Source organism: Aspergillus aculeatinus, assembly GCF_003184765.1.
Source record: "Aspergillus aculeatinus CBS 121060 unplaced genomic scaffold BO66scaffold_18, whole genome shotgun sequence".
Classification (NCBI taxonomy): Eukaryota; Fungi; Ascomycota; class Eurotiomycetes; order Eurotiales; family Aspergillaceae; genus Aspergillus; species Aspergillus aculeatinus.
Window position 1 is genome coordinate 84397 of NW_020291487.1, and position 15375 is coordinate 99771.

Consider the following 15375-nt stretch of genomic DNA (forward strand, 5'->3'; position numbering starts at 1 on the left):
CATCATACCAGAGGTTCCTTGTCTCGAAGAAGGGTGGATCGAACGAGGGTGGAATAAATTGGCGGAAACACCCAGATGAACCGGATACGACGAGGCGTATGATTCCTGAGCAAAATAGATTCGTCGATTCCGACTAGGTGAAGAAGGGAAAGATAAAGCAGACCGAAAGGCTGCGATGAGTTCCGGTGGCAAGTTCCTGCTCTCTGTTTAGAAGTGTCTTAACATAATTCTGACTATGTAAGGACAAACTAGATGTTTCTTTGTGAGCATTTATATTGATTTAATATATAATATCTCAGACTATCATTTTTTTTGGTCTTTTGTTACGTTAGAAAAGGAGAGAAAGAGAAAGGAACATGTGCGCTAAAAGCTACGAGCTATGAAGGGCACTGACATCCCTAACATGCCTGTCCCTCATCCTCTTCCTCCTTCTTCACCTCCTTCATCTCAATCTCGTCCTCCTCCTCCTCCTCCTCCTTCTTCACCTCCTCCTTCTTCACCTCCTCCTCCTCATCCTCCCCCTTCTTCACTTCACCTTCAGACTCAAAGTGCTCCAGGCTAAGCCATTTTACATACTCCAACACTTCCAATTGCAAACCGATCAATTGAAGACCGGTCTTCGTATCGGACTTCAGATCACCCTCCGCCTCCGGCTGCGACACAGCACGTTCAACACGGGCCGCGCGCACAGTGCGAATGAACTCCAGGAAATGGATTGGGGGCATCCCCTCGGAGGGCTGCACGTGCGGCCCGAAGTCGTCGAACTCGTTGCGGCCCTGGAACTCGAAGCGCCGGGCCGGGCCGTGGCCGTCCGCAGTCAAGGGTTCGATGTACAGTCGAATGTAACGTCCGACGCAGATCATCCCTCCGATCGGCTGGTCGCGACACTCGAGGTGCTCGTCCTGGCGCCTGCGCCTCCACTGCTCGTGGAGCAGCTGGAGGGCCGGTGCCCAGTCATCGACTTCGAAGCGGGGGTCCTGGGTCCGGAGCACCACGAGGTTGAGAGGGCCGCCGCTCATGATTTGGATCTCGATCACCCCGTGCGGGGTGGTCTGGGTGGTTGTTGGTCCGACGCGGGTCATTTTGGGATGTTTTTGTCGTGGGGGAAACGCTGTTGGGGTGTTTGGTAAGTAAAGGTTTTGGGTGAGGGGTGGTGGTGGTGGTGGTGGTGGTGGTGGGGATGATGATTTCGATTGAGGTCGGGGTTCTTGGGTCCTATTTATAGATCTGTGCTTGGGGTGGGATGACTTCTACTTTCTGTGCTCTCGTACTTGTATGCGTGGGTTGAAGGGGATCATATAAAGAGCCCTAGAGATAAATGCCTGCTTATGGGAGGGTTGCGATACAATGCAATCAAAGAAGGTATGGTTCGTAGAAAGAATGGATTGAACACATGTTTGTTATTCTTTACAGACGCTTTCCAACTTGGCACCGATTTGAAAGGCGTAGCTAGCCCACGAAAGAGTTCTCAGTCAAAGGTACAAGGGCTCTTCCCTTTCATACTCCATCGACGTCCCAAGGTCGGGACTTTAGGTTGCTGGAAGGTGACTATGCGCTTTGCTGTGTGTATGCATATCGGGATAAAGGATCATTGTGAAATAGCCGGACTTACTCACGCTACCAGCCGACGAGATATAGACATAGTCACCTGGCTCAGCATGTTAGTTCTACGCTGGATGATCATGAGCCCGAGGTTAAGAAGTGTATTCTAATCTATACTGCCTAAGGTATACAACGATACATCCAAGAAGACTCTGCCAACATATTCCAAACCAGTCAGTGCCACATACGTGGTTATCCCTTAGTTTGACTTCAGTCTTTAGACTGACTTGCTCCGCTTGCAGAAGTAGATATCGTAAAGATCAAGCCCCAGGCGCAGATGATCTCGACTAGAAGACACCCCCCAGCCAATGCCTCCTCTGTGGTGCTTGGGAGACACGAAAGAGACGCAACCATAGCAGTGCTAGCCGCAGTAGTAGAAGCCCAGGGTAACTGCAATGGCCTTCAAACAGATGGTTGACCGAACCTGCCCGGGAAGTAGACCCCCGAGCCCATGGCTGCGACCCGATGTCACCCTTTTGTTCGGCAAGGGTGGCTAGACGTATGGCATCAATCTGGCAACTAGCCAGCGCCTCAATCTGCGTCAAGCCGTCATGGCGACTTCGCAGTCGCTTCAATTTTCCCTGTTGTGCATCAGGAACTAGCATAGGCCAACGCGTTTCTTCAGGATCGAGAACTCAACGGCTTGATGTCTTTCACATCCAAAGTTGAATCATCATTTCGAAGTTCAAGATATATGCGCTGAACTCTTTCGGATATCAGGCTTGTCACGGTGACGATGGGAAGCTTTTTGAATCGCTCTAATCCCAGTGTGATTATTGTTTTTGGGGTGCTTGATGACATATTTTTGACTATCAAAGATATTTCCAGATGAGAAAAGGCTACCGCATAGTCACTTGTGTTGGCTTAGTATATAAGATCCATGGGTATTTTCGATACTGGAAGGATGGATAGTATAAGAAAGTGGTAGATGTTAAAGTTAAAAGATGGAGGGTACACAAAGATGTTAGAGATTGCAAAAAGACATGATTGATTGCAAGGACGTCGATTGGCTATTGTGAATCCAGGAGGTAGGTGACCATGTACAGATTCAATACGTATGCCTTGTAATGTCTATTAGCCCTCTCCACCTGGACAGAGGTCCCAGGGCTGGTTGTATAATTCCTGCATGAACTGCAAAGAAGTCACAGGCTTAGCTCTGGATTAGACTCCACAATATCAATATCATTCTGGAATAGACATCTTGATTGCAGCAGACCGAGTGAATCACTTCCGACTGTACCTCAGCCAAGTCAATTTATCATAGACCTGCTCGGGGACCGAAAGGTAGTTAGGGCTTGGGTAGGGGAGCCTGCGGTAGGTGAGGAAAATGCTCATGTTGCAGGTAGTGTGGTGATGGCACTAGCATCTATAGGTATAGTACTCGAACTACAACACAGTGCCAGGTGTCAGCATATTGGGTAGACTTTTTCCATCACTCTCGTGCCCATTTGCGGTACCGATTCCTTTGGGGATAGCCCCTTTCTAGTTCTATACTTAGGAGCTCACCCATCAACCGGCCAGAATAAATCTTTCCACATGTAAGAGCTACGCCAAAGTCGGCCATTGCGAGGGCGATCGCCATTGCTTAATTCATAACTTGCTTCAACATTTCAGGTGAGTTCTTGTTCTTGCTCCCGGAAACGCCTACACAGCTAGCTACCTATGCAGACTCAATAAAGCTGACAGAGCTTGATATAGACAGAATTGGGCCTTCCCCTCAAACCGCCTCCACCCTCGTGGACACAGGGCCCTCTTTCTCATCCCCCTTCACCGAAAAGCGATCCGCCAACTCTACCGCAGCAGCCTCCTGCGCCAACGCCTTCTCAATATTTACCTCCGGCGACACCTCCCACCGGCTGCCAGGCACCAACAATGGTGCGTTGGTGAACAAATCGTCCATCACCTCCAGCGACAGCCCTTTTGTTTCCGGCAAGAACATATAGAAGAACAGCGCATTGCCGAAGTCACACACGATGAACAACAAGTAATACCGCCAGCCGATGCGCTCCAGCGCGATGGGCGTGACCTGCGCGATCATCGTGTTGAATGCGAACGATACCATGGTCGCCAGCGAGATGCCTTTGGCGCGGGTGGCGGTGTTGAAGATCTCAGCGGGAATGATCCATGACATGGTCCCCGAGGCACAGAAACAGAAATTGAAGACCCAGGTACTGGCAACAATGAAAGCCCAATGCGCGGCCGTGTTGGTGGAGTCGGGAGGGTACTGCGACAGGAGCGAGGCGCCGATGATAAAGGCAACCCCACAGGCGATGTTGCCTCCGATTTGCAATGGGCGACGGCCAACGCGGTCGATGAGGAAAAAGAAGATGAATTGGGCGAGCTCGCCGATGATCGAGTTGATGCCTTGGTAGAGAAGTGTTTTTGAGGTGGAGATTCCAATTTGCGCGAAGATGGCTGGGGAGAAGTATTGGATGGCGGAGACGCCGGTCCTTAGAGATGGTAAGACGAGACGCTTGAAGGGTGAGTGGGATAGAGGCTCACATCTGGCTGGATGCTTGACAGGCACACGCAAGAATGATGCGACGTGTGTTGGAACGGTTAGCAAACAACTCCTTATAGGACTTGGCGGCGTGCTGATGCTCCTCCTCGATCTGACGCTGGATCAATTCATACTCGGCCCGGACATATGGGTCGTCGATGTTACCGTTGGCGTGCAGGCGAGCCAGGTTGTGCAATCCTTCTTCGTGACGATCGTGGTCAATAAGCCAGCGAGGTGACTCGGGGAAGAAGTAGATGCATGAAGCTAGGCCAATAGCAGGAACCAGCTGGAGTGCTAGACTGTCCGGAAGTGGTTTGTTAGACAATTCCTAGTCTATTGAGGTAGTGTCGCTCACGGAAGTCGCCACTGAACGCTATCGCCAGTATTGGCCCAAGACTTTTCACAACCGTATCCAATCCAAGACGCGGATAATGCACCGATGCCCAGCATGGTCTGCTGAAGTGACCCCAAAATACCTCGGATGCTGGCATGTGCAATCTCTGCCTGGAACATAGGGACGGTTTCGACAAGAATACCTATCCCGAAACCAGCAAAGATGCGTGAGAACAGCAACATGCCAACGTTGACGGCTGCTGTTTGGAGGATGCCTCCGATACAGAACAGCACGGATCCCAATACGAGGGTTGCGCGACGACCGAGTGGGTCAGTGTAGCCCGCTCCTAGGGCTCCAAAGAACGCACCTGTACAGGATTAATTGCAAGCACATTAGGAGCGGAGGCTTGTGGCTTACCAGCTGTGAACAAGGACACAACTGTTCCAGAGATCACGCTCCCATTATGAGTCAAGAACTTGTTGACAAAAGAGTCTGACGCAACGACGGAGGCGATGACACCCAGGTCATAACCGTAAAGGAAGGATCCAAAGGCAGCAAAAAGGGCCACCACAAATTGGTAGACCTTCGGTTTCATCTTGATACGACCCTGGATCTGATAATGCTTCTTAAACACTGTGGAGGCCGTGGAGATTGTGGAGAATCCGGGGTATCCCCATCATTATATGCCTCTATCAGCGGGGAAGCCACAGCCATGTCAAGGAAGTTGGGCGCCGCTTCAGCTTGCAGTGATTCTGAGCCATCCGGCAATATTTGCTACGGGGGATTGGTGGGATTCCAACATGCATTTGGTTATCTCAGCGACTATTCTTTGGACTCATGATGGCCAAGATACCGGCAGCTTGGATGCCAACCTTGACTCTCGCATGGCTTGTCCTGCTTCAGGCATATTTCCTGCGGAGGCGCGCGTCGCCCAGACCCTGATTTGCGGGCTGCAGTCAAAGCATTTGCGGGGTCGAGATCGATTCGATTTATCCGACCTTCAAGGATCAGACCATGTCGGATAATAACGAGGTATCTTTCGTGCGCAGATTCGAGGGAAAGCTGGGTTAGTACGAGTTTATAAATGTTGATGCAGCCTCCGCTCTCGAGTATAGATGCGCGCAGATGAGTCCTGGTATGCATACCAATCACGCAATGTGGGAGGCACCCCCCTCTGTCAGGCTTCTTGACCTTGAAGCTCTGAGATAATGGTTTTCACTCTCCTAGCAGATGTGATGCTGTAGGAAGCTGCTTGTCAGGAAATTCGTTGCTTGCTGCTTGATTTATTGTCGAATGTAGGAAGACCTGCCCTTGGGGTGAGGAGAATATGTGGACATGGACGAGAGGCTCCAAAAGTAAAGCATGTGCCAGCGTGGACAGAGACCCTTTAAGTTGGTTCAAACCAGCATTGATATAATGACGTGAGGGGACTTCAAACCAAGGCCATCTCTGACTGGGGAAGAAGACCTTGGGGTGACAACTGGAATTGTCCGACGGGGTGGGGCCGAAATCGACTTGCCGATTCTAGCAATCAGCAATCAAAGCTGAGCAATCCACCATGATCACTGGCAGGGTCTGATGATGTTTCCCCGCAACACTCCCCACAATCCACATTCAGCTCTCGTCGTTTGAATCACCTCTCCGGATTTCCCGACAGTCCTTCTTTGCGGTTTATCATCGGTAATACCTCGGGATATGGTCTGACGAAGTTGCGGGGAAGTGTGGGGGAAGAAGCTACGTATGTCGCCATGCCCACAGCTCACAAGGGCGTCTTCACCCCCACACAGCACCATTTCAAGGTTACACTCCATTCTGCAGATCTCAATCTTTTTCTGGTGCGACCCTGACTCTGCTATAGCGGGTGGGCTCGGGAGAGAATGGTGCTCGACCATGACTATAAATACAGGAAAGAAACCTACCTAGTCCCACGGTGGAGAGAGTTCCTGCAACTCCGACCTGACAGGACCATCGACCAGGTAGACCTGGTCAGTCCGCTTACCATGTTGCTCAAAGATACGATTCTGACCACGGCCTTGGTGGGGAGCCAGTTGGGAGAGGCGATGGTAGCACACTCCAGCTCGCCACATGCTTCCCCCACCGTGACTGCATCTTTCGAGACTCCAGCCTACCGGTACAGCTCTTTCAGTTATACTCAGCTCACATCGAACCGTTATGCAACACCACTGCCTTCTCCTATCTCCTTTGCTACCCCATTCGCTCCACCTTTCAGTGAAGCATCGATCCTCCTGCCCACAGGTGTCACCTACACTACCTACAGCCTCGAGCCCACCACAACGGCTGATCTCGGCTCGGAGACTGAGTATGACCGGGAAGCATACAATGAGCTCTGGGCGTCGTTATCCTACTCTTCAGGGCCTCCCTTTACAACGACAGTCTCTCCTACCCCGGTTCCAAGCAGTGAGCTGGTATTTCCACCGGCTCTGACTCCGTACCTGGCGAACCCGGAAAAGAAGCTTCCCGAAAACTTCATCTGGGGCGTTGCAGGCAGTGCATGGCAGATTGAAGGAGGCCTTCAGCTGGGAGGCCGAGGACCAAGTATTCTAGACACCATTGGCGCACTCCAGTCGAACGACAGTGCTAGCGATGCCAATGTGGCCACCATGAACTATTATCTGTACAAACAAGACATTGCGCGACTGGCTGCGCTGGGTGTTCCCTACTACTCGTTTTCCATCTCCTGGAGCCGCATTGTCCCTTTTGGAGTGGCTGGATCGCCTGTGAATACCGAGGGCTTGGCTCATTACGATGACGTGATCAACACCTGTCTGGAGTACGGGGTCACCCCTATCGTGACCCTGGTCCATGCCGACTATCCGCCGTCTGTGGTTGCGGACATGGGCAATTTGACCACGCACTATCTGTACTATGCCAAACAAGTGATGACTCGGTACGCCGATCGGGTACCATACTGGGTCACCTTCAACGAGCCCAACATCTCCGTGGGCAGCGTCGCAAAGTCATACAGTATTCTCAAGGACATACTCCTCGCACACGCTGCCGCTTACCACTGGTACAAGGAGACCCTAGGCGGCACGGCTCAAATCACCCTGAAATTCGCCAACAACCTCGCGCTGCCTCTTGACCCGACCAACAACACCCACACCACCAGCGCCCAGCGCTATCAGGCCTTCATCCTCGGCATCATGGGCAATCCGCTCCTCCTCGGCGAGCAGATCCCGTCCGAGGTGCTCAGCACCCCCAAAATCACCATCGACGCGCTGACAGACGAGGAGCTCGCCACGGTGAAGAACACTGTTGACTTCATCTCCATCGACCCGTACACCGCGCAGTTTGCCTCTCCGGCGCCCGAGGGCATCGAGGCTTGCGCCGCCAACTCCAGTAACCCGCTCTGGCCGTCCTGCGCCACGCTCACCAACGTCCAGGCCAACGGCTGGCTCATGGGCGAGGCGTCCAACGACTACGCCTACATCGCGCCGCAGTACGTGCGCCAGCAGCTCGGCTACCTCTGGAGCACCTTCCGGCCGAAGGGTATCCTGATATCGGAGTATGGCTTCAACCCTTTCGCCGACGCCAACCGCTCACTCAACGCGCAACGCTACGATCTCGAGCGCACCCTGTACTACCACTTCTTCCTGCGCGAGGTCGTCACGGCTATCCACGAGGATGGCATCAATGTCGTGGGCGCGCTGGCGTGGAGTTTCCTCGACAACGACGAATTCGGCAGCTACGCCAACATGTACGGCCTGCAGACGGTCAACCGCACCGACGGACGGTTCGAGCGCCAGTACAAGCGGAGCTTCTTCGACTACGTGGACTTCTTCCACCAACATATTGCATCTTGATATGCTGAGCGACGAGTGGCACCAGGCTATCGTGGCCCAAACACAATCGAGCACGATGCCCGGCGAGGGATTTCTTCGGCCAAGGAGGTGCCTTGCTAGCAAGGCATCAGTTCATTTCCCTGAGGATATAATAGAAGATAAACCAAGTCAGCAACAGAAAAAAAGAAAAGAAAAGAAAACACTCAGCAAATATGATATAGTATCACTCTCGCACGAACATTGAATCCAGTAATTATAGACTCAATGGCTCCCACGCTCTGCAATGCTTCAGTATATCTCTCTCCTGATATCTAAAAAACCAGAAATCATTAAGCCCAAAACACCGAACACCCACATCTCCCTCTCCCAAGACCCATCTCACGAAGAAGCTCGCCTCACCCTCGCCTCAAACACCACATGCCCCCCCTGCTGCCGTTGCTGTTCGTCCTCCCCATAAACCCCACAGACCTCAAACCCACCCCTCTCCAACAGATCCACCCACTGCGCCCTCGTCCGCTCCAACGCCCCGTAGTTACACAGCATAATAAAATCCGTCTGCACGGCCATCAACCCCGCGCGCGTCTCGGGCACCACCCCCTCATTGACGAGCAGCACCGAGTCCTCCGCCATCGCGTCGCGCAGCCGCCCCAGGATCTGCAGCGCCTGCCGATCGGGCCAGTCGTGCAGGACCGTGCGCAGGAAGTACGCCCGCGCGCGGCGGGTCGGCTGCTCATCGAAGAAGTTGTGCGGCTGCAGGGTGATGCACCCCGGGAATGTGGTGGATATGGAGGTGGGGATGGAGGCGATGACAGCGGGGAGGTCTTGGAGGATCAGTTTTGGTTGGGGATGCGTGGGGGGTTGGGGTTGGGTTTGGGTTTGGAGAGAAGGGTCGGTTGTTGATGCCGGTGGTGGTGGTGGTGGGATGGAGAGATGCCGACACAAAGCTAGGAGGTCTTTGCCCTGGGAGCCGCCGACGTCGACTAGGGTTGCGCGGTTTGGTTCTTCGTCTTCGTCTGCGGTGGTGGTGGTGGTGGTGGTGGTCGCAGGGAAGAGTTTCGATTCGATCGGATACAGCTCGAACCATTGCTTGGCCGAGCTGCTGCGCCGGAAGTCCAGGGACATGACTGCGTTGAAGGCCTGCTGGAGGTGCGGGTTGGTGCCGAGGTGCTCGAAGAAGGTCTGAGTGGTGCGGTGCGTGTGTTGGAAGGGCCCGTTCGTGGCGTCGTCCGGGCTTTTCCAGCCGGCTTCGGCGAAGTAGGCCGGGAGTTGGGACATTGTGACTAGGGTGTATGTTCTGTTGAACTTGCATTAGAAGGGCGATTTAGGGGCTAGAGGCAGGGGGGTTGGGCGGACGTACGCGTGGATCACGATGGCAGAGAGAGGAGATTGCGAGGTGTATGCTGCAGCCAGAGGTGTGGTTCTGTAGGTTGATGGGGCGAGTTCTTCGAAGATGTTGATGACGGCAAGGAAGCGCATGATGCGGGCTGGTAGGTGGTATTAGTCTGAGCACGAGACTAGGCGACATTCTTGGGAACATTGAACGTACAGACGAGAAGCTCGTCGCCTCCAGTGGCTTCAGCTAGCTGGGCTGTGGTGGCCGTGCCGCCTTGTTGAGCGATGGCATCGAAAAGTCCCAGATCCACAGCCAGTCGTAGTACCATTGCTTGGTGGCTCTGTGGTGTGTCAGCCTCGACTCTCATCTCGTGAGATTAACCACAAACATACCCCGAAGACAGTTCGAATTGTGAAGTCGGTCGGAGTCTCGACTTTGCGTCGTAGTTTCTCAATGCTCTCGAGGAGCTGCTTTCGCGTGGGCTCGTCAACGGTCTCCAGTGCTGGATAGTTGGCCAGAGAGTTGATAAGGTGAAGAAGGTCAGACTGGCTCATTGTGCTCGTTTGGTTCAAGCCTGCAATTTTGTGATGTGTGTGTCTTGATCAGGATGGTTGCATTTATCCGGGCATCCTTCGTTGGGATAACGATTATATAGTTCCTCATCTTGAACCGGTCGACGGAGATAAAGCTTAGGGGGCCGGGTAATTCGGGGATACCGAGACCACACGTTGAAACAGGGATCGTTCACGCTCGTATAACTCCTGAAGCAAGTGGAGCAGACCCCGGGAGGCTGGGACAGGCATGGAGAGCTATGGTTGTGGAGTCCAGCTAGCAAACAAGGCTGAAAATCCCGAGAACTGGGCGCGGAGAATTGCCATGTCCGAAAGCAAGGCCGAGGCCGAACCCGGGTCCGAGACTCACGTTGCGATAAGACAAGCGCTACTCCGTACTGTACAGCCACTCATTGTAGCTTGATTATCCTACTACACTAATAAGCTAGTATCTTGCCATTCTTCGATCCTGCTATACGTTGTACACTGAGGAACAGCTTAGTCTGAGTCTTTGATGACTATAATAGTACAATAGATGATTCTATGAGACGAAGGTGATTTCCGTGTAAGCTAAACCTGTGCGTTGTGCATGTCCGACAATTTTGATTCAACCCACGATCGGCATATGAAGATTGTAGTAGGCAAGTTGATGGTCCCTAGGACAGAGTCTGCAGGGTGCCTACGTCGGTAGTATCTACTCTTTTCAAACTGACATAGGTCAAATTATATTATCAACAAAAGAAAAGGATCTCCTCGAGGAGCGTAAACGACACGAACAGAAGAACATATCAGACCAATGCTGGGACCGAGCACTCCTGCTCTATTGTGCAATGACCCAGACGGGGAAATAATATTGACAGACACAGCCCGCAAATGAGCGCTTGAAAACAATGAGATAATGAACAGGTGAACAGGTGGGGAATTTAACACACTGTGAAAGTAGTAAGTCAAGCGATGAAATGAAGGAAAATCCAGGCGCACCCCAATGCTTATGAAGGACAAAATGGAAATAAGAGAGGGTGATTGAGAAAAACAGGTTTGAAAAAGAACACCAACACGGACCAGTCTAGCTCTGATCCTCGAGGATCCGGCAGAAGGAGCTAACGCATCCTAGCACCCAAAGGAGGGGAAACTTCGTTCATCAACATCACGTCGTCCTAGGCACGTAATCGTTCATCCCACTTCGTTTGTCATGTCTCTCAAACATTTTTGTACAACAACAGAGGCTCGCCAATGTTTTCGATTTCAGGGATGGTACACTTCAGGTCAAAAGCTTTGGCGAGAACGATCTTGAAAATCTGCAGTCTGGGTTAGATGAGTACGAACAGATGAAAGATTTGTGATTGACCTTCTGGACATTGATGCTATGACTGGTGCTACTGAAGATCAGGCTGGCTTTCATTGCCTTGGCGAAGCGCTTGGCCTGTGCGCCGTTAGCAAACGTTTCAAGACTAGGGACCCGCAGTAGCTCACCTGAATGGAAATTTCTTCCTGGTCCTCCCGGGGAAAGTTGACAAAGTGATCATACTTAGTGCCAATCAAAAAGGGAATGGCAGTCTTGTTGAATCCACGGCCTTGGCGATACCACTCCTTGATCGAGTTCAGGGTGCTCTTGCGCGTGAGGTCAAACATGAAAAGAATAGCCACTGCGTCATTACAGACGAGCGGAAGCATGTTGACAAACTCGCGCTGGCCACCAAGATCCCAGATCGAGAATGTGATCTCCGTATTCCGGATCGAGATGGTCTTCTCCATGAAGTTGACACCTTGTCATCCAACATCAGCACGGCTCGCAAATTGGGGGTGAACACGATTTCATCCCCACATACCCAGAGTCTGAATGTAATCCTCATCCCAGCTGCCTTCCACATATTTCACCATAAGACTCGTCTTTCCGATCTGAGCATCCCCCACCATCCCCACCTTGATCACCACGCTGTTCTTCGCTTGCGACGATGTTTGCTTGTGGCTGACATCCTGTGACGGTTGTGATACGAGACGGTCTGGATGGTTGGAGTGGCCGGAGCTAGGCCTTGAGGAGGAAGGCAATTGCGAGGGATAGTTCGATCGAGGGGCTTCGCCGTCTTGAGAGTGGTAATCTCGGGCGGGGGACTGGAAGTCGTGGGAAGAGTAGTGGGCGCGGGAGTCGCTGCTGTAACCATTTGCGATCATGGTCTCGTCCGCCGCGGCGACCATTCCATGCTGAGTGGGTGTAGGGAGATCCATGCTCTGCGCCTGCTCCTGCTCGAGCTGGTCGGCGGGCTCGGAGGCACCAGCCATGTTAAATTGTGACGTATCCATAACGGGGAGATGTGTGGATGGAGGTCTGGAGGGTGTTCCTGGATGGCGTGGTTTGGTTAGCGCTGGACGTAAACACGGTCGAGGTCCGGACGGAGACGGTGGAGCGGGGATGCTAAGACCGACCAAATTTGTGGGTGCGAGATCAGAGCGATGTTTGGTCGGAACGCATGTAGTGAAATTCGGTCGCAAAGAATAGGACTGCCGGATTGTCAGACAAATTTGTCAGCGCCATGTTGGCGAGTCAACAATGAGTAGCAAGGGCTGGAAAGTTCTTCAAGGAGGGTCCCTGGAGAGACGGGGGGGGGAGGGGGGGAGGGGGGAGGGGTAGTTATTGTTGATAGAGTGATCAATGAGTGTGCACCTTTTGTTGCAGGAGGAGCCCAGGTAATGTGACAGGTGCACTAGCAGCCAAGGCACGCAGCCATGGGACGACGGAGCTTCAAGGAAGGAAACGGTCCAAAAGCAGGGGCCAGACTTTGAGGAGCAACGAAGCAACAAACCAGAGAGATGAAAAGAAGAAGATTAGATAAACGCCTTGGATAGAAAAGTAAACAGAGAGAGGGGGTGATGGTTAACGGTTAACGGGGAGGAATGAGCTGAGCAGAGCTGAGTTGAGCTGAGTTGAGCTAAGAGAAATAATTGGTAGCCCCTTGAGGGGGGAGCGGGTGGGTGGGAGTGGGAGAAGTGGGTGTGGAAGCAAGCGGCAAGAAGCAAGAAGGGAAATCGAAGCCTCAGGGCAGCTCTCGATGGAGGTTGGTCGCTCTCAGTTTCACAGTGCAGTGCAGTGTCTGCCTTCACCTTCCATCTTCAACCACAGCCGCCCGCCCAGCAGAAAAAGCGGGCAGCCATTCTCCGATCGCCACTAGTCCGCGATAGGTAAAGTGTGCCTGTCCCGTGAATTTCGCCCGCGGCGCAACAGAAACAGAAAAAAAATCATGGAAAAAATGTTCTCCGAACCCTAATCAGTCAATTTTCCACCCCCCCCAGGCTCCTCTTCCCTCTTCCTATCGTCCCGCTGCACGACTGGCTCGTCGACAGCTGTTTCTTTCCTTCGAGGACAATCCCTACACATCAACCTATACACAATGTCGAAGAGATCTGCCGACGCCGCCGACGAGCAGTCCGCCGCGCTCAAGGCCGGCGAGCGCCCGATCACCGAGAACCCCCCCGATGAGATGGGAGAGTTCGAGGACGAGTACGAGGACGAGTTCGAAAGTGAAGATGAGGTTCTCGAGGCCGGTGTGGATGGTCGTCCGGATGCAGAGCGTGAGGAAGAGGAAAGAGGTACGCTACGATATCTTATTGAACCACTTGGAGCGCCCAGAAAGTCCTAACAACACTCGCTCCCCGCAGAAGCCATGGATGTCGACAAGCAGACTTTCATTCCCGGAAGAACGAAGCTCGCCCCCGGAGAGGTCCTGTCGCCCGACCCGACCACGTACGACATGCTTCACACCCTCAGCACACCATGGCCCTGTCTCTCCTTCGATATCGTCCGCGACAACCTGGGCGACAACCGCAAGACCTACCCCGCGACCGTCTACGCCGTTGCGGGTACACAAGCCGAGGGCAAGCGCGCCAAGGAGAACGAGCTGATGGTTCTTAAGCTGAGCGGATTGAGCAAGATGGAGAAAGATAATGAGACGGACTCCGAGAGCGACTCGGATTCCGACGACGACATGGGCGAAGCCATCCTTGAGCACAAGAGCATCCCTCTCGGATCAACGACCAACCGTATCCGCGCTCACCAGACTCCCAACCAGTCGGGCGACTACTCCAAGCCCCCTCAGACCATCACCGCCACTATGCTCGAGAATTCGCAAGTCGTCATCCACGATGTCACCCCTCATCTCACCAGCTTCGATGTCCCTGGTACCATGCTCCCTCCCTCGGCATCCAAGCCCCTCTCTACCTTGCGCATGCACAAGTCGGAAGGTTACGCCCTTGACTGGTCTCCGTTGCAGCCCCTTGGCAAGCTGTTGACTGGTGACAACGACGGCTTGATCTACGTGACGACTCGTACCGAGGGAGGCGGCTGGGTGACCGACACCCGTCCCTTCACCGGTCACAGATCTTCCGTCGAAGAACTCCAGTGGTCCCCGAACGAGAAGAACGTCTTCGCCTCCGCCAGCAGTGACGGAACCGTCAAGGTTTGGGATGTTCGGTCTAAGTCGCGTAAGCCCGCCGTTGATGTGCAGGTTTCGAACACCGATGTGAACGTCATGAGCTGGTCAAACCAGACTTTCCACCTGCTCGCAACCGGCGCTGATGACGGTCAGTGGGCCGTCTGGGATCTGAGACATTGGAAGCCCAGCGCTTCCTCCGCCCCGACTAAGGCTTCTCCGGTCGCGTCGTTCGACTTCCACCGCGAGCCTGTCACGAGTATTGAGTGGCACCCCACCGACGACAGTGTTGTCGCGGTCGGTTCTGCTGATAACACCGTTACGTTGTGGGATTTGGCCGTTGAGTTGGATGAAGAGGAGAACCGGGATGCTGCGATGCAAGAGGTCCCCCCGCAGTTGTTGTTCGTCCACTACATGGACTCAGTCAAGGAGGTACACTGGCAGGCCCAGATGCCTGGCACCATCATGGCTACCGGCGGCGGTGGCTTTGGGTAAGTCATGCTTTCTGATGTTCTTTTTGAGGGTTGGATGCTAATAATTTGTGCAGTGTCTTCAAGACGATCAGCGTTTAAACGAGGAATACAAAAGTGTGAATTCGACGATAGCATACAGGTAGTTGGGGTTGCGTTTATACCACTTTTTATGACTTTAGTATCTGATGAATTAGAATCAATGATGGTCTTTTTGGTACAATCTCAGGTAGAGACAATCCATGGCAACCATATTGTAGCCCAGTGGTCATGTGACACCCATGAGCGCAGCCTGATGCATGTTGCTGCATATCGAGCCAGAAACAGTATATTGAGGGCCGATCTTCCACGTGCAGCT

General features: G+C 53.1%; 6 protein-coding genes across 6 annotated transcripts; 2 read left to right on the forward strand and 4 right to left on the reverse strand.

Moving 5' to 3' along the window:
* Positions 1-258: 258 nt before the first annotated feature.
* On the reverse strand, positions 259-1170 carry BO66DRAFT_58290 (uncharacterized protein). Its single transcript, XM_025653422.1, has 2 exons — positions 486-1170; positions 259-461 (listed from the first exon to the last, which is right to left on the reverse strand). Exons 1-2 carry the CDS (start codon positions 1080-1082, stop codon positions 399-401), a joined length of 660 nt encoding a protein of 219 aa, XP_025504929.1. The 5' UTR covers positions 1083-1170; the 3' UTR covers positions 259-398.
* A 1656-nt stretch (positions 1171-2826) lies between these two features.
* Positions 2827-5031, reverse strand: BO66DRAFT_448938 (sugar porter family MFS transporter; the record flags this gene model as incomplete). The annotated part of the gene is made up of 5 exons (XM_025651766.1): positions 2827-2961; positions 3398-4052; positions 4105-4401; positions 4458-4803; positions 4854-5031. The coding sequence occupies 5 exons, from the start codon at positions 5029-5031 to the stop codon at positions 2827-2829; spliced, it is 1611 nt and encodes a 536-aa protein (XP_025504930.1).
* A 1463-nt stretch (positions 5032-6494) lies between these two features.
* BO66DRAFT_372104 (beta-glucosidase) lies at positions 6495-8260 on the forward strand (the record flags this gene model as incomplete). The annotated part of the gene is made up of 1 exon (XM_025645485.1): positions 6495-8260. A coding segment is annotated over one exon (1766 nt), but the record flags the coding sequence as incomplete, so codon positions are not given.
* A 357-nt stretch (positions 8261-8617) lies between these two features.
* On the reverse strand, positions 8618-10126 carry BO66DRAFT_372107 (sterigmatocystin 8-O-methyltransferase precursor; the record flags this gene model as incomplete). Its single annotated transcript, XM_025645486.1, has 4 exons — positions 8618-9533; positions 9597-9723; positions 9786-9912; positions 9965-10126. 4 exons carry the CDS (start codon positions 10124-10126, stop codon positions 8618-8620), a joined length of 1332 nt encoding a protein of 443 aa, XP_025504932.1.
* Positions 10127-11322: 1196 nt separating this feature from the next.
* Positions 11323-12424, reverse strand: BO66DRAFT_320772 (Spg1/Tem1 GTP-binding protein; the record flags this gene model as incomplete). Its single annotated transcript, XM_025643685.1, has 4 exons — positions 11323-11421; positions 11472-11546; positions 11597-11889; positions 11953-12424. The coding sequence occupies 4 exons, from the start codon at positions 12422-12424 to the stop codon at positions 11323-11325; spliced, it is 939 nt and encodes a 312-aa protein (XP_025504933.1).
* An 898-nt stretch (positions 12425-13322) lies between these two features.
* BO66DRAFT_419755 (ribosome biosynthesis protein RRB1) lies at positions 13323-15211 on the forward strand. Its single transcript, XM_025649833.1, has 3 exons — positions 13323-13708; positions 13778-15038; positions 15095-15211. The coding sequence occupies exons 1-3, from the start codon at positions 13510-13512 to the stop codon at positions 15117-15119; spliced, it is 1485 nt and encodes a 494-aa protein (XP_025504934.1). The 5' UTR covers positions 13323-13509; the 3' UTR covers positions 15120-15211.
* Positions 15212-15375: the final 164 nt, after the last annotated feature.

Bases quoted from the DNA above. Each gene is read 5' to 3' on its own strand.
- BO66DRAFT_58290 (XM_025653422.1), bottom strand. From the start codon at position 1,082: ATGACCCGCGTCGGACCAACAACCACCCAGACCACCCCGCACGGGGTG. The intron at 462-485 runs GTGAAGAAGGAG...GAGGAGGAGGAG, and splicing joins AGGAGGTGAAGAAGGAGGAG to GAGGACGAGATTGAGATGAA.
- BO66DRAFT_419755 (XM_025649833.1), top strand. From the start codon at position 13,510: ATGTCGAAGAGATCTGCCGACGCCGCCGACGAGCAGTCCGCCGCGCTC. The intron at 13,709-13,777 runs GTACGCTACGAT...CGCTCCCCGCAG, and splicing joins GCGTGAGGAAGAGGAAAGAG to AAGCCATGGATGTCGACAAG. The intron at 15,039-15,094 runs GTAAGTCATGCT...TAATTTGTGCAG, and splicing joins ACCGGCGGCGGTGGCTTTGG to TGTCTTCAAGACGATCAGCG.